The following is a 20,958-nucleotide window of genomic DNA, read 5'->3' as shown; positions in this document are numbered from 1 at the left end:
CTTTAAAGTTATTATTTTTTGTTTTAATTGAAGAATAAATCATGTTTAAAGTTTTATGTTAAATAGTCAAAACAAAAATCCAACGTTCAGCCCTTTTTTATGCTGATTGGACGAACAGAACTCTGGCGGCCGCTGATTGGTCAGAAATCTTAGAGCCCGGTCAGCTGACCAATAGGAGTCGAGCGCGAGCCGGCTATAAAGCAGCCGGCGTAAACAAAGGCAGAGCAGTTGACCGGCAGCGACCCAGAGAGGGCCACCGAGAGCTGGATGAGCTTACGCCGACGAACAGGACCTGACCAGAGGCTGACTGTGGGGGAAAAGCCACTGCGAAGCGAATGAAGAAACACCTGATCTTCCACTTCACATACAGAGGTCTTCTAACGAAAGGAAAAAAGAGTAAAAGAAGAAAATGGAGTATAAATTACGCAAAGCGGAGCCCAAAGACGTGTCCGATATATTACGACTGGTGAAGGTAGGAGACAAACAGGCTGCTGATGGTTTTGACGGGGAAAAATAAAACTGGCGTCGGTTGGTGGCGGATGACACAGAATGAGGTCAGATCCCCGAGACGCGTAACAGCTCTCACTTCCGCTTCTCCATATATGGGCATGTGTCTGTGGTAGAGCTTAAAATGTGACCAGCTGACCTGACATTAATAACAAATCAATAACAAACCAATAACAAACCTGACTTCACATCACAGCATCTCTGCAAAATATGAATATTAGATTACAGTCTAATCTCACTACGTTTTATATAAAACAATGGAACATAATGGCAGCGAGGCTTATGGACATTAAACTTACTGGAAATGATCACAGAACTGCAGCTGTGTGCAGAAATCCAATACAGGTAATACACATCAGAAACCACAAATAAAAATATACAAATATATCAAACTTGTTTTAATGGAGTTAAACAATATCAAAGAATGAGATTTTAGTTTGTGTTTGAAAACATTGCAGAAATAATCAATTAAATGAAAGGTTTCAATATTTGTGATGACACGTAAAATAATGAACTGGTTCAGTTTGAATGCAAACAAACCGAAAACCACAGAAAAAACAGGCGGTGGACTGCAGCGCATTGCATTCTGGGTAAATGCAACCAAAACAAACATGCTAGGCTAGTGCTAGCAGGAGAAATGACAACAGAAGAATCCTACAAATGCTAAAAAATGACACCACTTCATTTTCTGAAGAAGAAAGTTTCTTCAGAGGTATTTTTGGTTGTTTCCTTCAGTGGTTCTGGGTGCAGCGCCCCCTCTAGTGAGCAGGAGGACATGTTTCTCAAACGGTTTGACTCATTTTCAGCAGCTGGAAATGCAACAAATGTTGCAGCTTTGTTCCCAATCAGGGTCAGTGAGGAGAAGTGACGTGAGAGAAGTTACTGTAAACCAAAGAACAGTTAACTAAAACCATCATTGACTCAAAGTGACAAATCTGATCTCTGGAGGTTTAAACCTGAGTGTGAGACGCTGCTAGCAGTGGCTCTGTTACGGTTAAGCTAGCGTTCAGTGCTAAAGTCACCCAACTAAAACCTTCCTGTCATTTCAGGAACTTGCAAAATATGAAGAGATGGAGAGCCAGGTCACGCTGACGGAAAAGGGTGAGCGTCTCGTTCTCCTTCAGTCTGGATGTTTCTTCTGCTCTTCTTCATGGTTTGGTTACAAAGTTTCTTCCTTCCAGATCTCCTAGAGGATGGGTTCGGTGAAACGCCGTTTTACCACTGCATCATCGCTGAAACTCCAGGAGAGAGCAGCAGCGACGGTACGAACCAGTGGAGAGAAACTAGGCAGACTGGACTGGTTTCAAGTTCCAGTTTCCCAGCACCTGGGTTTGTCCGTCAGCAGCTCTGCTTCCTGTTTACGTCCGGTAGCAGAGCCAAGTCAGGGCTGCAGGTGTTCAGCCATCTGCAGAAAAAACTCAGCAGTAACAGCAAAGATAAATGAGAGCCGGGATGTTTCCACATGAAACACAGGAGAAGGGGTCAGAGGTCAACCACCTCAGAAGGAGAAAAACATTTCCACCCTCACAGCGAGCGAACGACCGCTCATCAGGACGGGTGGAAAACTCATTAAAATTCATAAATACAGAATTAAAGTCAAGATCAGCAGAGATAACACAAACTGTTGTCAAACCAAAAACATCGAGTGGAAAGAGACTGAAGGCCATAAATAGAAAAATTTTTGTTTTTAAATTTTCCCCTCAAACTACAAACAAAAAGTTAAATTTTAATAAAACAAAACCTGCAAACACCAAAATGTTGAGATTTTTCTAAACAGTTTATTCTGTTTAAAACCAACAGGATGTGGATCCCTGATGTTTATTCTGCTGTTTTCTGACTGGATGCATAAAAATCTGTTGTTCAGTAAAAAAAAAAAGATTATTGGACGTTAGTCTGATTTTGCAATAAATAAAGGTTGATAAAGTGGAGATTTCTCTCAGACTATTTTCTGATTGTAGAAACAAAAACTAACCGCCCTTTTGTCTGCAGAGCCGAACGTTGTTGGCTTTGCCATGTACTACTTCACCTATGACCCTGGGTGGGCAAGCAGCTGTACCTGGAGGAGTTTTATGTGATGGATAAATGCAGAGGTGAGAAAACCGCCGAGTGAATCAGTTTCTGTTCCTCTGCTTCCCCAGTAAAGAGTTTGAACTGGGTCTCTGTTGGTTCAGGACTCGGCATCGGATCAGGAATCCTGCGGCACCTCAGTGACGTAAGAAACAAGAAACTCGCTTCTAGCTTCTTTAATCGGCCTCCAGATTTTCCCAGATAATAAATATTTTACACGTGGAGGTAATTAAAATGTTTGAAATCTCGTCCAGCTGGCCATGAAGACTCGCTGCACCGGCATGATGTTCGTGGTGGCGGAGAACAACGAGCCGTCGGTCCAGTTCTACAAGCGGCGCGGCGCCGAGGATCTGTCCCAGGAGGAGGGCTGGCGGCTCTTCCGGTTCGACAAGGACAGCCTGGTCAAGATGGCGACGCCAGCAGAGGAGTGACCGCAGGGAGGAAACCCGAGGTCCAAACCGAGGCCCAAACCGAGGCCCAAACCGACCCATCGTCTCGGCTCTCCACTCAAACCGGCTCATTTCTACAAGTTCAGCTTCCAAACAGGAAAATGTATCAACATTGTGATCCTGAGTTTACTTCTAGTTTATTAAAATGTTATTCTGTTTAATGTTAACCAGCATTTCTGGGTTTCTTACTGTAGAACCAATAAACGAGCAGCAAAGACAAAATGTCTTTAGTCACCTGGAAAACAAGAAATGATTAACAAAATACAGCTTCGAATTACTGTGAACAATTAGAAATAGTTTTAGAATGTAATAAGAATGTTAACATTGAGATAGGAATAAAAGTAAATTGGATATTAGGAAATTGTTTCAGATCATCTGGGATGAAGTTTTTAGTATTTTTCATTTCTAAAGGTAATAAAACATCTAAAACTTGATTCCAAACACCATAAAAACAGAAGAATCCAGTGAGTCTGTAAGAATCAGTCAGTTTTTTAAATGGGGAAACATTTTACTGGTTGATTATCTGTAGGAAATACATGAATCAGATTATTGAATTTTAACAGGGAATGGAAATTTGAGAACAAGGTGGCTCAGTTACATAGTAATGAATGAAAAGAGGAGAAATTTAGTTATTTAAATAAACAGATGACATCAGAGCAACAATAATGGATCCAAACTGCCTTAAAATCTACAGAATAAAAGCCACTGAGGTTTGATTATGAAACTACAACCTGATCATTTTAGACTTTTAAAACATTGCAGATCTTTTCTGGTTAAACAAACAAGTTTAAAATGCAGTAACTATTCAAATGTCGTCAATAAAAACAGAACAAAGGAAACAATAATTATTCATGTTGCAGGTATTGGTACCTGACAAGGTGATGGGACCAAACCCAACATGAACTGGTTCACTGGACGTAATTTAAAAGGTTTACAGTGTAAAGAAACTGAAAAGATCAGAAAACTCTTTCAAAACCACCAAATATGTTTTATTATCATTAAATAATATTTAGTGAGAACATGCAGCCATGAATGAAGATCAATTTAATCAGATTTATGGAGGATAAACAGGCAGAAAGCATCATGATGAGTATTTAATCAACTGACGTTGGGCTGCAACTACAACTCATTTTCTGGATTAATGATTTCATTTCATTCATTTCCTGACACCTTGACCCAGTGGGGTCAGCAGTGGGGTCAGCAGTGGGGTCAGCGGTGGGGTCAGCAGTGGGTCAGCAGGTGATGCTGCCTCTCCAGTGTCGTGATTCATAATCTAAACTTTTCTAACTAAATGTTTGGGAGGTGTGAGACGGCAGTGAGATTTGGTTTGGACAGAACCAGCGAGGAAGCACAGAACCGCAGCCGATCCTGCGAACTGACAGGCCAAGTCAGCGTCGGTCTGAAGCCGCGGCGGCGCCGGGTGTTTACGGCGCCGGGTGTTTACGGCGCCGGGTCGCTCAGATCACAGGAGAGAGAAAACGATGAAGAGCAGAGGAGGAAGAACCGGTTCCAAGAAGCTTCCTGGAGACGGCCGCCGTGCTTCAGAACCGGTTCGGTTCAGGTTTCTGCGACCTGCAGCTGATCAGCTGTTTCTGCTCTCTGCTTTTCTGACTTCCTGGGTTTCACCGCCTCAAACACAAACAGATCAATATTTATTATCACTAAACTGAAAAAATCATTTTTCACACCAAAACCTATTCTGACATGAAAGGATTAACAGTCAGTGTGGGGTCACAGCGGGGTCACAGCGGGGTCAGTGTGGGGTCACAGCGGGGTCAGTGTGGGTCAGTGTGGGTCAGTGTGGGGTCACAGCGGGGTCAGTGTGGGGTCACAGTGGGGTCACAGTGGGGTCACAGCAGGGTCAGTGTGGGGTCACAACGGGGTCAGTGTGGGGTCACAGTGGGGTCAGTGTGGGGGTCACAGCGGGGTCACAGTGGGGTCACAGCAGGGTCAGTGTGGGGTCACAACGGGGTCAGTGTGGGGTCACAGCGGGGTCAGTGTGGGGTCACAGCAGGGTCAGTGTGGGGTCACAGCAGGGTCAGTGTGGGGTCACAGCAGGGTCAGTGTGGGGTCACAGTGGGGTCAGTGTGGGGTCACAACGGGGTCAGTGTGGGGTCACAGTGGGGTCAGTGTGGGGTCACAGTGGGGTCAGTGTGGGGTCACAGCGGGATCAGTGTGGGGTCACAGTGGGGTCACAGCGGGGTCAGCAGAGGGTACTTTTTGCAGACTGACCTTTTTCTTGCTAAATGGGGATCTTTCCACAGAGTTTCCATGGCAACGCGGCCCTGCCGAGTCCAGGTGAGCACCTGGTCTCGACTCGACTGGTGAAAATGGAAAATAAATGACAATAAAATTCAGAATCAAGTAATTTAGTTACAACGAATAAACTGGAAAAAAACGTCCCTGATTTGTGTCGAAACTTTTTCTTAGAAGAACCAAAATGATCACATTGAAAGGACTAATCAGAGAAATAGATCAATAATAGTGGCATTTAGTGGAAGCTAACGCTAAGAGCTAAATTCCACCATGTTGACATCATCATGTGTCACAAGGAAAATGTTTGTTTCCAAACGCCAGAAAAGTTTTTCCCAAATTAAACCAGAAAATAAATCATCTATTAAAGATCAATAACATGAAGAGAAGCAGAACGGGCGGCTGCTTCCCGAGTTAAACCTCAAAGAAAATATTTTTATCTCCAGCATGAAGGTCATGAAACTGGAAACCAGTAAAACTCCTGGAGTTTAATAAAGAAATGAAAGAAAAACTTTAGAAACTATTTGATGTCAAAATGAGGTTCAAAGGTCAAACGTCCACCATCTTTGTTCAGGAGAATTTATGGGTTGAAATGATCCCATGGAGTCCAAAGTAACCTGATACAAATAATGATAGATAATCAATAAAAGTGTCATGGCGGCCAACAGGTTTAATCCCAGTTTCAGGAAGCCTGAAAGAAATCTGATCCAGAACCAGAACCAGTTCCGGGTCGGGCTGCTCACCTTGGCCAGGCCGGCGGCCTGCTGGGGGTAAAACATGGAGGCGCTGAGCGCCATGAGGCCCGCAGGAAACGCCAACTGCTTCAGCCTGGAGCCTGGAGGAGCAGAACATGTGAGACCGACCGGGTCCAGATCGACCCGCCCCGGTCCGGTGTGATGGGTCCAGATCGACCCGACCCGGTCCGGTGTGATGGGTCCAGATCGACCCGGTCCGGTCTCATGTACAGAACACAGACGGTACCTCTGGCCAGGTAGAGTCCCAGGAAGCCGGAGAAACCGATGGCGGCGGCGCTGGGATAGAGGTCCGGAGGCGGGTCGCTGAGGAACCGGTACGTTTCTGAGTGAACCAGAACCAGGAACATAACAGAACCAAGAAGCTTTTCAGTACCAGAACCAACAACAACCGGGGAGAATATATGTATATTTTATTCATGTTTATTAATTATTTGTCTGAATATTCATCATCCGCCATCTTGTTCTGCTCACCTCTGATGGTCGATAACGATGCGTTCACTGTCGGCTCCGCCGTTCTGTAAACCTGCTGTAATGCAAAAATTTATTTGATTTTAACAACACATTTATTCTTTTATAAATTACATTATAACATCGGATTAATTCACATAAACCGTTAAAAACGAACCGTCCATCAAACACAGGCTGTTAAAACAAAGAAAAACTGATTCACTCCTGAAAAAACTGAAAAATTAACCATCAAAGTGAAAATTATGTCGACTTCTTTATATAAAACATTAATTTAAAAGTATTTAGGAAACAAAAAAAGCAAAACCAGAAAAAATTTGTAAAGAGGAAAATTGTTTTTCACATCTTTGCTTCTGTTTTCACCTAAACATTCAATTATTGGTCAATTATGTTCTAAAAGTGAGTTACACTAAAGACGTTACCGGTCTATATACATTTATAAAAATATCACTAAAACATTTAAATAAACTTAAACTTTCTTCTGTCTAAGCAGTAAATGATTTGGTGAATTTACCTCAACTTTCTCCACTGCCAGCCGGACATTTTGCTGCAAAAACAAAACAATAAACCCTTTAAACTCTTTATTAACGGCTAATTATTAACTAGTACAACAGGAAGTAAAAACTGCATGATGGGAAAAAAACAGCAGAGTTAATCTGGTTTATGAACAAAAACAGAAATAAATCAGAAAGAAGCTGAACTGATTCCTGCAGGAATCAAAAGGCCTGTCACCAAAAACTCTGAACATAAATTGTTCCAGAAATTATTGCGACAAACGATAGTTACTTTTTACATATAATACATATACAATACTAATATTATATTAATGCAAATATTCACTCTCACAAGCAAAACAACCCTTTAATTTCTAGAGAACATTTCTCACTGGACCTGAAAACATTTTAAACATACAAACAACCAAAACAGCAATAATTAAAATTCTCAGAAACCAAATAATCAAACACAAATTTCTGTTTCATTCGGATTTTATGTGATGCACAGAAAGCCGTGAATAAAAGTTTAGTGGAAGGAAAACCACCTTCCCTTCTGCTTGAGTGTTGCTGCTGAAGAACAGCCTCCCCACAGCACGCTGCTGCCACCACTGTGCCTCACCCACCTGACAGCTGTCTGTATACGGTGTGGCCCATTTCCTCATGGACGCCACGCTCTGCTCCAGCTGGCCCGCCTCCGGCTGCAGCGGCGCCGGCGTCGACTCGGGTCTGGTGTACAGAGACGGCAACTGGAGCAACCAGCAAAGACAGATGTTTAGATTAATGGTTTTCTTGGTAACTAATGTCTGATTTTAACAACTAGTTGCTTAGTGTTTCTATAACAAATCTGAGTTGAAAAAAAACTCAACCCAAACCCAGTGGCTGATGACGTCACCTCGTCGATGCTCAGAGCGGCCTGGGAGTTCTTTCTTGGCCTCGCTGGCAGCCAGAACCGAGCCGCTCATCAGGGCCGTTAGCCCGGGAGCCGCGGCAAACAGCGACGCCTGGCGGAGAAACAGCGGCACGACAGCAACACGCAGAGATGAGTCCGAGCTTCCCGCAGCGTTTTTATTAAAAAAAAAACCCCACATATAATCATTCAAACACAAAACAAAGCGACGAGAATAAGAGAAGTTAAAATGTCAAACACTCGGTGTTTTATATTGGCCTGTTTTTGGACCGAAGAGTTAGCAGCTAGCAACATGCTAAAGACCGACGCAGACAAAACCTGCGCATATCGTCATTAAACTCTCAAATAACAATACAGAACTGCGAAATACAGATTACTGATACGGATTACAGCTGGAAAAGATGTAGGACAACGTTCAGGATAGTTACCAGTCTGAGAGAAGACATTCTCTTTCAGATGACATTCGCTTTACTACGGCAAGCCGCAGGAGTAATCTGCGCATGCGCGTTGATGCAACATGGACTCGAGAGATTTTCTTATTTCTGTTAAATTGTTTTACTGTGAAGAGTAAAAATGCTTAATGAATTCTGATTAAAAATCTACTGAAACTCATCTGGAATCTAAAATGATTCAGTAAATTAACACTAATGGAATATTCATCATTTTATTCCTTTGAAACATTTTAACTTTGATTGATTTACGTTTATTTTCTAAATTTATTCTGTTAAAATAATTTATTAATAAAAGTAATTCTTGATGTAATATCAAGGTTTGTTCAAAGATGCTGCAGATGCTGATGGCTTTACAGCCATCTGCTGTAATATATTGAATTACAATTATTCAATATATCTTATAAAAATGTTACTATAGTATGCTCTATATTTCTTAAATCATATTTTATTTTGAATGGTAAACATTTATTTAAAAAAGAAAAAATAAGAATTACATTTAAAAATATTTATTACAAAATATTTAATTTAAATAAATAAATGTTTATTTAGATAAAATATTGGTATTAAATATATAATAAATTGTTTTTTTTATTAAATATCTTTAATACAATTTAAAATATTAATTTTAATTAAAATAAATTTATTGCAATTAAATTTAGTGTATATATCTAAGTTGTATTTAATGAATGGATCATCTTTTTCTAGTCGCCACAGAGAGCAAAAATAATTCATTTGTAATTTTTAAAATAAAAATAGAAATTAACTGGATGGATTAAAAGTGTCTATAGATATTAAAATATGATGCTATAAGTTTCTTGATTATGTGCAGATTTTTCCACAAAACATTTAATGAATGAAAGTTAATGTTTGGAAATAAATGATAAACAAATGACAGAAAAACCAAATAAAAACTCAGCAGCAGCTGAAGGTTGACCAGTATGAACATTTATTTCTGGAAAGGTTACAAATCGTTTCCAAAGAGTTTCTACTCAGAGTAAGATATGTTATTCAGATTTTTCTCTCTTTTCCCCGTACAGTCGTTGAAGCAATGAAAGTTTATTTTTTAGCGTCCTCTGATCTGTTTTCCTACGGACAGCCGGGAAATGGCGGACTAAAGGATGCTGCGTGTTCCTCAGCTGGGGACGGCTGAACTTTATTGGTTACAAGTTTCTTCTTCAAACAGCAACGTTGAAGCGGAGCGGCGATTAACGGCGACCCAGAGGAAACGTAAAGGGATGACGCAATAATAAATGTTCCAGAATGACCATTTGAAATGAATGTTTTCCTTCAAGTTCTTGATAGATTTATAATTTACATCAAGACAGACTTCAGGAAGTAAATCTGTTCTGACTTTACTGATTCATCAAGAACAGAAAAATAAATAAATCGGAGAAACTCACATGCTGCTGCAGTGTGGAGATGAAAAACAACAGAAACACTGAAGAATCGGCTGTGAATGAAACTCTGATAATAAAAACATTCCTAATACTGTTACTGCATAGCTCAGTGAAAAGCACTACCTCATAAATTAAATAAATACGCAGCAGAAAGACGTGACGGCATCATTATTTGCTCTAGCCCTTTTCACAGTTAGCTCAAAATAAAACAGGCTGGTCGTCAGCTGAGCTACGTGGCCTGGAGGATGAAATGTGCAGCTTTAATCTGAAACGGCGGCGGGATTAGATCTGCCAGAGAACGGACGTGCAGATTAAATTATCTGTCTGAAATGAAAACAGTCTATTTTTGTTGAAACGAAGGCTGGTAATCATTTAGCCGAGGTAAATTACCAAAGGACCTCAAACAAGAACATCTTAGAATAACAGCAGAAATCTGGCAAAGAAAATCCTCCAACTGAACTACAAATATTTTTTCTTCTTCGTCTATTTTGGCACAAAAACCAACATATTTGACCAGCTGTGTCCAAAATGCAAAGAAAAAAACAAGAATGGAAGATCAGCTAAATTAAGGAGGTCACTAATATCAAGCTAGCTTGTTTTAGCTAGTTAATGCTAAAGCTAAGTGCTTTGACTGTAATCCAAGATTGGTTTCCTGTAATAACAGTTTCAATTTTATGATAATAAATAATCCTACACCTAAAGTGGAGTAACAACAGTTTATTATTTTTTAGTGTTTATACGATTAAACTGTTAAACATTTTTATTTATTAACTTGTAATTTATCAACATGTTTCAGGGAAAAAAACTAATTGGATAAATTAAGGTTCAGGCCAAATCAAGTGAAAGCTAGCAGCTAACATAGCTAGTTTAAGCTAATGCTAATTTTAGCATAATATGCTAGCATTATCTACAACTATAAATGAGATTCAATTAAGTAAACAGAAGTATTGTTTTGCTATTTCACATAATTACATAAGAAAGCAGAAAAACGTATTAATAATGAAGTTTGAATGTTTCTGTTCTACCAAAGGTTTATTTCATTCGAGTTACTTTTCCTGCGATAAAATGCTGATTTAACTACACTAATTTTACCCATGTTTTTGTAAAATAATGAACACACAACATTCTATTTTGAGAAAAAACTGCGATGGAATAAAATTAATGAAGCCACAGTTAATAAAGTTAACTGTGGCTAATCTAAACTAGAGCTGTGTGTCTATTTGGTGTAAATATGTTATATTTATTTTTAACTCATCCTACATAATTACATATTAATAAATAAGTTAGTCAGTGTTTGTATACCAAATGAAGTGAATACTAACTGTTAGCTAATTTTAGCATAATTGCTAGCATTATCTAGCTAATTACACCTAGGTTAGCTATAGTTAGCATAAACTAAAGGTACGTTTATGTGCTCATGTTTGGTCTATAACTTGTACACTGAATGAAAATATTATTGTCATTCTTTCGCACAGTTACATAACAAAGCAGTTAAATCAGTTCATGATGGAAACATTTTTAAAATGTTTATAAACTAACTTTACTAATTTCTTTTTTTGCAATTTGTGGTTCAATCGCATACTATTTTTATATTTATTGTATATATACACAATTTAAAGCTAGCTGCTAAGATAGCAGAAGTGACGTCATTAGCAGAAGCTAACTTTAGCATTTTGGATCCCTTTGTTTCAAATAACTGAAGATATTGAGGTTAAACTTACTTGGAGTTATTCTTTCAGTTAGTTTATTTCGTTACAGAAGAAGTCAAGTAAAATTGTTTGGGTTTTATTTGTCAAATAAAACTAAATGTAGCTATCAAGTCAGCAGGAGCTAGTGTAACCAAAGCTAATTTTACCACCAATTTTGTTATCTAGAACTTACATTTAATATAATATTATAAACTCTGGTGCCAGTTTGAATATTTCAATCACATTTTGGTTTTCAGTATTTAATTTAGCATATTTTAATAAAGCAAATGCAAAACAAATAAAGCAACTAAGACCAGCTGATGTTTTTGGCAGACAGCAGATTATAAAACTTTTAACGTAAACGTTTTGTTAATATGGAAACACTTTAACACACAAATAAATTCAGGACAAATGTCTGGTTTCAAAAAGAAAAACTGTTTTCACAAGATTTTAAAAACTCAGGTTTGTATCTAAATGCTTCCCTGTTAAATAAGAAAATGTTGTAAATGTAAAACTTTCCAATAAAACAGAAGTTTATTGTCATAACAATGTTTCTCATTTTAATATTTTTTTATCTCTTTACGACAATGTTTCAATTTTCTTGTTAAAATGAGAAATAAGATTTAAAACTTGAAATTAGAAACTTGTTTTAAGATGTTTTATCTCTTTTTAACATGTTTTGTTCTCTTAACATTTTCTTTATGTTTTAAACAAGGTTTCTTGTTTTAATGAATTTTGCATCTATTTATAAAAGTTTTCTTGATTTACATTCTAGGAAGTTTCTTATTTTATCTTGTTTTAACCAGAATCTCTGGTTCTAATGACATTTTGCTCCTGAATTTATTTCCAAGCTCTTTCCTTTTAAGGCTTCTTTTGACACATTATGGATATTTAAGTAGCAGCAGTCATTCGTGGCCATCGAACTAACATTATGAGGATGTGAGATGATAATCTCCACTAGTCACAGATTCCATCCCCAGATTAAAACGTTTTTATTCCCATCAACAATCAGGTGGGAAATAAACGTCCAAATGTTCTTGAATGAGGTCCAGATTTGTTGAAATGCCCCCAAAAAGCCCAGATCTCGGGTCAAACCGGGTCAGTTTCTCTCCTCCAGAGCAGGAAACTATTTACACTCACATTGAGAACCGATAAAGTGCAGGAATGTAAACAAAACCAAACGGGCCGCAGCGCAAATCCTAAATCTGATGCCGCGGTTTCCTCAGTGCGGCGGCGGGGAGCAGAGACGCGGCGAGGGATGAACGTGTTTGTGGCTCGGTGGGAAACTGGGACTGAAAACTGGAACGCACTGGAAGCCAAACTGGGACCAGACGTCCGAAACCACCGAGTTCAGCGACGCTACGGAGTATCGTGTTGAATATCTGATTCGTTTTGCTGGGTTTAAAGTATTTCAGCTAAGCTTGAAAGGTGTTCAGGAGGAACCAGAACCAGAACCAGGACCAGAACCAGGACCAGGACCAGGACCAGGACCAGGACCAGAACCAGAACCAGAACCAGGACCAGAACCAGAACCAGAACCAGGACCAGAACCAGAACCAGAACCAGAACCAGAACCAGGCTCTGATGCTTCCAGTGCGTCTCTCCAGTCCAAACGTAAATGAATGGAACCTTTTTGTTTCCTGACATCACTTTTTCCTTTAATTTTCTGAGAAAGGGTAACTGTGAAAACGCCCGAGCCGCCCGGCGCCTCACCTGTCGGTAAGCGCTGGCCGCCGGGTCGACCCGCCCGGAGACGCCTGGTTCCCGCGCCAGGCGGCCAGTCCGTCGGTACAAAACGTGAAGCGGACCTCAGCTGCAGCGCCGGACGTGCTCCAGCACGTACTCTGGGAAGTGCAGGCTGCACACCTGCAGGCCGTCCAGTTTGCAAGGCATCCTGGGATTCGTCCTCCTTCCACTTGTTCTCGTCCGGGTCAAAGGTGAGGATGGAGTCACTGTAGTGGCCGTTGTAGCACAGGCCGCCCAGCACCATGATCTGCCGGTCCAGCACCGCCACGCCGTGGCCGCTGCGGCCGATGGGCATGGAGGCCAGGATGGTCCACTCGTCCGTTTCCGGGTCGTACACCTCGGTGGACGGGCAGCCCTGCGACTCGAAGGAGGCCCGCAGGATCACGCACACGCCGCCGAACACGTACAGCTTCCCGTTGTGGGAGATCATCTTGTGGAAGCAGCGAGCGTAGTTCATTTTGGACTTGTTCTCCCAGCAGCTGGCGTGGGTTCCGGGCAGCAGCGGGCCGCGGGCCGAGCGCGTCCTGTGGGAGTCCGACCCGCCCGACCCGCCGCCGCCGCCGCCGGCCTCCCGGCCCGGGTCGAACACACACACCTGCTTGGAGGTGGAGGAGGACGTGATGCCGCCGGTGATGTAGAGCTTCCCGTTCAGGACGGTTCCCTCGTGGCCGTACTTGTTGACGGGATACGGATCCACGAACTCCCAGCGGTCCTCCGTGATGTCATAGCGCTCCGTGGAGTAGAAGGTCTCGTCTCGGGTTCGGCCCGCCACGGCGTAGATGAACTTCCCGATGACTCCCACCGCGAACTCTGACCTACAAAACCAGCAAAATGAACAACCAATAATTTACCAGAACTAAAGTAGCGAGTGGTTCTGATAGCTGCTAATTATTCTGATGATCAATCGGCTAATCTATTGATTACTTAATCATTCTGACAACATTTTACAGGCTTCGTTACTGCTAGTGTGTTCTTCCAGAAAATTATACCTTTTCAAGAGTCTTTATGCTCAAGTTAATCGATTAATCAATTAATCCGTTACTAAATTAGCTGATGGAATAATTAAGCAGTTAATTAATTATTCCAGTTAATTAACTGCTATTAATCCGATTAATGTTACGGAACTAATTAAATTTACAAAATAAAGTTCCTCAGATTGGATGGAGAACCTCTGAGCATCATCAAGATAAGGCCGAATTGTTTGCTTTCAGAGCAAAGGTCAAAGTTCATAGGAAGGAGCTCTGACCTGGGAACAGACATGTCCGCCATGCGCAGCCACGAGTTCTGCCGCGGGTCGTAGCGATAAACCTTGGAGGAGGCGTGAAACTCGCCGTCGGGGCCCAGCTCCTCGCCGCCCAGCAGGAAGGCGAAGTTGTTGACGATGGCCAGGCAGTCGGGTCGGAGCGGCACCTGAGGCCCTCCAGCTCCCACCACACCTGAGACACAGCGCCGTTAGAAACACACCGCTGGGCCGACAAAGCCTTTAAATACACGAACCCAACACTGAACAAACTGATGAAAAATGAAGAAATTAAATCATTCTGTGAGCAAAAGCTGTTAAACATTCTGAATTTCTGGAAAATAAGATTTTTATAGCAGAGATGTTAAAAGATCGTCACTTTTAGGTTCTAACTTAATAAAACTGTATTAGTTATAATGAATGCACAATAATAAAGCATGTTTATGCATCACTAAGCCCAGTTCATTGTAAAATACTACAGATAGAATGAAGGATAGAAGAATAAAAAATTATCGAACAAACCATGGAGCAAATGGTCCAACAACAAACCGAACGAACAAAACGAACATCGAATAATCGACCAGCAGATACTGAAAGTCGTTGAGCCAAACAGACGGCGCTGCGTCACCTTTGGCCGCTGCAGCAGCAGGATCTTGCTGTTCACCATGCTGTGGCCGATCATTCCCCTGAATACGGCGGTCTGCGGCCGGACGGAGCGAATGCGGTTGGAGCGCGTCTCCAACAGCGGCTGCTGGTTGACATCGTGGAAATATCCGAGCGCCTGATCCACTTCCTGTCTCAGCTGCCTGGAGTACCGGTAGAACTCCGACGTTTTCACCTGAGGAGACAGAAACCTCAGCATGGACACCTCCGAGGAGCCCTGGAGCCGGCGTGGCGCGGCGCGGCACAACGCGGCTTACCTTCTCAAAGATGTCCGCCGGCGTCATGAGGCAGAAGCGGATGGACTGCACAATGGTGTCGGTGTGCCTCCAGCGCCGCCGGTCGTGTCTCAGCCACGCCTGGACGGCTTCGTACAGCTCGATCTCCGGGTAGCGGCTCAGAGCGTCGCTGTTCAGGTAGGCCTGCGCCAAAACGCAACAGGAGAAAAAACATCAGAGAAAGAAAACGATTCCAGACACAAACCCCAACAGCACCGAGCTCCAGAACCCGACAGCAAACCCAGACAGACAAAAAGAAACAGCTTGAATACAAAACACTGTTCAAGATTAAAACAATTCATGGGATTTAAGTTATTATTTTGGCATAATAATAAAATTCCTCATCTATTTTCTGGCGCCCCCTGGCGGCGACAACTTTAAAATGCACCACAAAACACAATCCTAGGAATCGTGAATTGATTTAAAATGCTCAAAAATGTATTGAAATATCAACACTTTAAAATTTTTTGGGTATTTTTAAATATATTTTTAAGCCAGGCAGCCAAGGTAACGAAAAGTCACTTAAATCACTGAATTTAAAGCGTCATAATCCTGTTTTTGATTAAATCTGATACAGAAGGGAACCTTATAATTGTTTGTTTGCGTTTTATTTCCTCTCATGTCTCATAAACAGAACGAATAGAAAAATTAATTTCTGATTCAAATTGTCAACCTAAAACTCTGCCTCTTCACTCCATGATGCCAACAGATTCATTAAGCCTTGCAGAAAGTTTCATCAGCTAAAAACTGTTTTTATGTTACAATCAAATCAATGATTGAGACGCGGATGGCATGAACATCTCAGATCTTCTGTCAGACCTGGAGTCTCTCCAGACTGAGGTAGGACAGGAAGTCGGCTCGGCTCATCAGAGGGACGAAGTTGTCGAGGAGGAAGTTGTCGAGTTGCTCCTGGACGCCCTCCACGCCGACGCTGAAGTCCTCCAGGAGGCGCATGACCTCGGCGCAGTTCTCCAGGCAGATCTTAGCCAGCAGGAAGGAGCAGCAGAACTCCACCGCCTCCGTCAGCTGGACGTACATGGCCGCCTGCAGCGACACAAACACGTTTTTTTAAGCGGCGAGTTAAAGTTTCAGGTTCTGGGGAGTCGCCGCAGAGGCGCGGATACCTGCAGGATCTCCTGCACGGTGGGCATGCTGAGCTCCAGGGAGCCGTAGTACATGAAGCGCAGGATGTGGCCGAAGCCGGCGGCCGTCAGCCCCTTCATGTGGATCTTATCCTGGTCCCGCTCCCCGCATGTCGGCCGTGAACATAACCCGGAAGTAGTCGCTCTGCGTGGCCAGCAGCGCCTTGTGGGCCTGTGGGCGGAGTCAGCACACCTCAGTTACCGTAGCAACACCAGCTGGCAGAAACTGATTATTAATAATGATTGATTAATAATCAGTTTCTTTGGCCAGGAACCAACTATACTGACAATTAACTGCTCTGATTATCAATCTATTATTTACAATCATTTGATTGTTCTGGAAATTAATCCACTAGTCTGACGTGCAGATGACAGATTAATCAATGCTTCTGATGATTGATTATTCTGACAACATATTTACAGACAGGCTGGCTTTTTCTTAAACATAAAAGAAAACTGTACAAACTTTTGAACAGTTTCGTCTGAATTTCTGCTCTGACTGTTGAGCAAACTGGATGTTTTAGTCTAGATACTCTAGTTAAATTTAATTGATTACCCAAATATTTTATGATTATTTAAATTGTTGATTAATCACTATTCCAGGTGTCAAAATTAACATTTAATTTCAAAAACCAATTTTCAAAATCGGTTTTAAGAATAAAATTCACTTTTGTTTTCAGTGATGCCTGAATCTGCACCTGTCTCAGTTTGTTTATGGTAATTTATGCTAATTGCTGCTTAATTATCAACTTTTACCTGGAAGTGATGCTCCTCTATCAGCAGCGTGACGTCCAGCAGCAGACGCTCCTCATACAGAGCACGGAAACCCGACGACACGCTCCCATCATGCACCTGGGACAGGTACACCTCCACATCTCCCCCCGACATAACACACCTGAGGCAGGAGGAGAGCGGAGGAACACAAGAGTCAGAAAACAAACAGAGTCAGGCCAGCTGGTGTGAGCGCTGCATCAGGCAGAGGTGGGAAAACGCAGTGAAAGGAAGAACTTCAGCAAACACACGGAAACACACACTCACCTCTGATTGGCCACGGGCATGTCAGAGGGGGCTGTCCGAGCCAATCAGAGGACAGTGCCCCTTGTGTCCAGTAGATGCTAACAAACTCCCTTTAGTGAGCGCCAATCACCTGAACGACAGAGCCAGAACAGGTTAAAGGTCACCGGGTCACAGCGCGGCTGAACACGTCAAGTTTAACGTCAAGAAATAGAAAGAAGGAGAAACTGGACCAGTTTGTTTCATGCATAAATGTTTGTTGTTGCATTAATAACTGAAATAAAAACAGATTCCTGAGCTGCTGACCTTTATTGACCAGTCAGTCAATAAAGGTTTAATTGTGTTTATGTCGGCCATGTTGGTCAGGTCAGGACCTCAAGCTGCCGGCAGCCTGTGGGAGAGGAGCAACCTGCCTGTTACAGACTTAGCAACGGAGCTCAGCAGGTGGCGCTGTGGAGTCATCAGGAAACCCAGAGAGTCTTAGAAACTGAACTATGCCTGCTTTTCCTCAAACTTTTAAGTTTTTATTTACTTTTTGGCAGAACAAACATGTTGAAATAAGCCAAACCTTCTACATTCATTTTTCTACTTACGCAAAGGAATATCAGTTTAATGTGGTTTCCATGAGAACAGAAATCACAAAAATTACTTAAAGTGCTTTAAAAAATTATTACTTTGGAAACAAGTTTTTGTTCACATCCCAAAACAAAGAAAATGACAGAAAATCAGATAGGAGTGGAAGAGAGGATGAGCTGATTGGGGTTCAGAGCAGGAGTGTGTGTGTGTGTGTGTGTGTGTGTGTGTGTGTGTGTGTGTGTGTGTGTGTGTGTGTGTGTGTGTGTGTGTGTGTGTGTGTGTGTGGAGGCGGGTCGTACCTTTTGGAGCCCAGCCGAACGATCGCAGGCTGTGACGGCTGAGCGCTAACAGGCCGCTCGCATTTCCTGTGTTTATGTTTCCCTGGTTCTGACAGAAATGGACAGAAACAGGAAGTCAGGAAGCGTTCAAACAACCAGTATCTGTGTTGATCGTTATTGTTTATTTCTAATACAAGAAATGTTTAACTGTGCGTCCGTCTTGAGCGGGAATAAGGACAAAGCAATTGTTGCCACTAAATCTTTGTTCATATTCCTTATAAAAGTATTCTTGGTTCAGAGTTTCTGTTTCTGAAACTGACACACTGCTGCTAAAAAGAAAATCTGTTTTCCTCGTTCTGTAGAAAACGTTCTTGTCTGAGACTCATGTCTTTAACAATGTTTTCTAAATGGAGCTTCCTTTGTACTCTTCAGTTTTTGATAGAAAGTACTCCTGACTCAATCATGTTGTGATTCCACTGTGTTTTTGTCTTTTTAGTGGAGATGCTGCTGACATTTATTATCTTTGTCTATTCTGGGCTGGTTTTCTTTCCTTTAGAAACTCCTGGCTCATTGATTCTGAAACCAGGCTAACAGCTGACCCTGGATGCTTGGGGCCAGGCTAACACCTGACCCTGGATGCTTGGGGCCAGTCTAACAGCTGACCCTGGTAGCTTGGGCCAGGCTAACACCTGACCCTGGATGCTTGGGGTCAGGCTAACACCTGACCCTGGATGCTTGGGGCCAGGCTAACAGCTGACCCTGGATGCTTGGGGCCAGGCTAACACCTGACCCTGGATGCTTGGGGCCAGGCTAACACCTGACCCTGGATGCTTGGGGCCAGGCTAACACCTGACCCTGGATGCATGGGGCCAGGCTAACACCTGACCCTGGATGCTTGGGGCCAGGCTAACACCTGACCCTGGAAGCTTGGGGCCAGGCTAACACCTGACCCTGGAAGCTTGGGGCCAGGCTAACAGCTGACCCTGGATGCTTGGGGCCAGGCTAACACCTGACCCTGGATGCTTGGGGCCAGGCTAACACCTGACCCTGGATGCTTGGGGCCAGGCTAACACCTGACCCTGGATGCTTGGGGCCAGGCTAACAGCTGACCCTGGATGCTTGGGGTCAGGCTAACACCTGACCCTGGATGCTTGGGGCCAGGCTAACACCTGACCCTGGATGCTTGGGGCCAGGCTAACAGCTGACCCTGGATGCTTGGGGCCAGGCTAACACCTGACCCTGGATGCTTGGGGCCAGGCTAACACTGACCCTGGATGCTTGGGGTTAGCCTCCAGGATGGCGGACCGCAGCCACATCCAGCCCGGCTCAGAGTTCCAGACTCCCGGCTGTTTTCATTCCTCCAGCGAGCTGCAGCTCTGCTTCATGCCGAGACCATGGCTCCAAAACAAAGGCTCCACACAGCGGGTCACCTCGACTCTCACAGCCGCCGACAGAAGCTCGTTTCTGGCATTTAGTCCTGGAGGAAGACGGTTTAAAGCGCCGGTCTGAGGCTCCGTCCTGAACGCGGGGGACGGGCTTTAGCTTAGCGGCTAAGATCCAGCCGTCTCACCTCGGCGGTGCGAATCCCCACAACCCCTCTTCGACCAGGCAGCTCTGGCTTCGTCGGACATGAAGTTGGGGGTTCAGCTCCGGGATCAGGAGAGAGGCGGGCAGCGGTGGACTGCCGGATCCCGACGGTAATCCATCTGCCGGACGAAAGGACCCCCCGACACGGCTCTGAATTAGACGGCTCCAGAACCACGGCAGCCCACAGGATTTACGGACTCCATCTTCTGCACCGGCGTCATTTCCCTTCTGGGCGGAACTGAAGGGCGGCGAGCGGAGCGCCGAAGATCGTGTGTGTAAGAAGATGCATCACTACAAATGGAGAGGAAAAACTATTCCCGACCCACTCAATAAGTTAGAACAGCATTAAAACGTGTATTAATTTCAGTAACTGAGACACTTTATGTTGATTAGTTTTATACAGACTGATGTTTTCAAGAGTTGGTTTCTGTTATTTGGGATATTTTTGCTTACAGTCAATGAAAAGATGACATTTAAGATCAGAATATTACATCAATAACAAACAAAATATTTAATTTAAGACGGAAATGTTGACTTAATGAAGAATATATTTAATATCTTCATAAAGGTTGTTATTTTAACCTGACAAAGGAATATAATTGGAACAATATAAATATGATGGATGGATGGATGGATGGATGGATGGATGGATGGATGGCTGAAACTACATTTTAATAATCAGTTTTGAAAACAAATAGATGGATGAAACTACATTTTAATAATCAGTTTTAAAATAAATAATTATCTCATAAGCAGACTCCAACTTTCTTCCAGTTGTTGTGTCAGACCCTGTAGTATATGTACTTGAATGTACTTTTTAACTATTGTACATTTGCTGAGAAAATAGAATCAATAAAAAGAACTACAAAATGGCCTTTTGAGAACTACAAATCGTTCTCAAATGACGTCACTTTCTACTGACGGACCCCAAACATGAGAAACATTATATTTATTCAAATAAACTTATATTTACAGAATGCAGGCTAGCGGATAAATGTTCCAG

General features: G+C 42.7%; 1 protein-coding gene and 2 pseudogenes across 1 annotated transcript; 1 reads left to right on the top strand and 2 right to left on the bottom strand.

Moving 5' to 3' along the window:
* Positions 1-213: 213 nt before the first annotated feature.
* LOC129354374 (diamine acetyltransferase 1-like) lies at positions 214-3,190 on the top strand (annotated as a pseudogene).
* Positions 3,191-4,048: 858 nt separating this feature from the next.
* Positions 4,049-8,343, bottom strand: LOC129354373 (MICOS complex subunit MIC26-like; annotated as a pseudogene).
* Positions 8,344-12,177: 3,834 nt separating this feature from the next.
* Positions 12,178-20,175, bottom strand: LOC129354369 (kelch-like protein 15). Its single transcript, XM_055023855.1, is given in 12 exon segments — positions 12,178-13,334; positions 13,336-13,995; positions 14,427-14,601; positions 14,604-14,616; positions 15,049-15,258; positions 15,341-15,502; positions 16,178-16,402; positions 16,483-16,605; positions 16,607-16,672; positions 17,257-17,395; positions 18,390-18,477; positions 19,939-20,175. Coding segments are annotated over 12 exon segments (2,013 nt in total). The 5' UTR covers positions 20,000-20,175; the 3' UTR covers positions 12,178-13,243.
* Positions 20,176-20,958: the final 783 nt, after the last annotated feature.

Source organism: Poeciliopsis prolifica, unplaced genomic scaffold, assembly GCF_027474105.1.
Source record: "Poeciliopsis prolifica strain line A6 unplaced genomic scaffold, Auburn_PproV2 SCAFFOLD109, whole genome shotgun sequence".
In the NCBI taxonomy this organism is placed as follows: domain Eukaryota; kingdom Metazoa; phylum Chordata; class Actinopteri; order Cyprinodontiformes; family Poeciliidae; genus Poeciliopsis; species Poeciliopsis prolifica.
The sequence above is the reverse complement of the archived record's forward strand: the minus strand, read 5'-3'. Positions and strand labels throughout refer to the sequence as shown.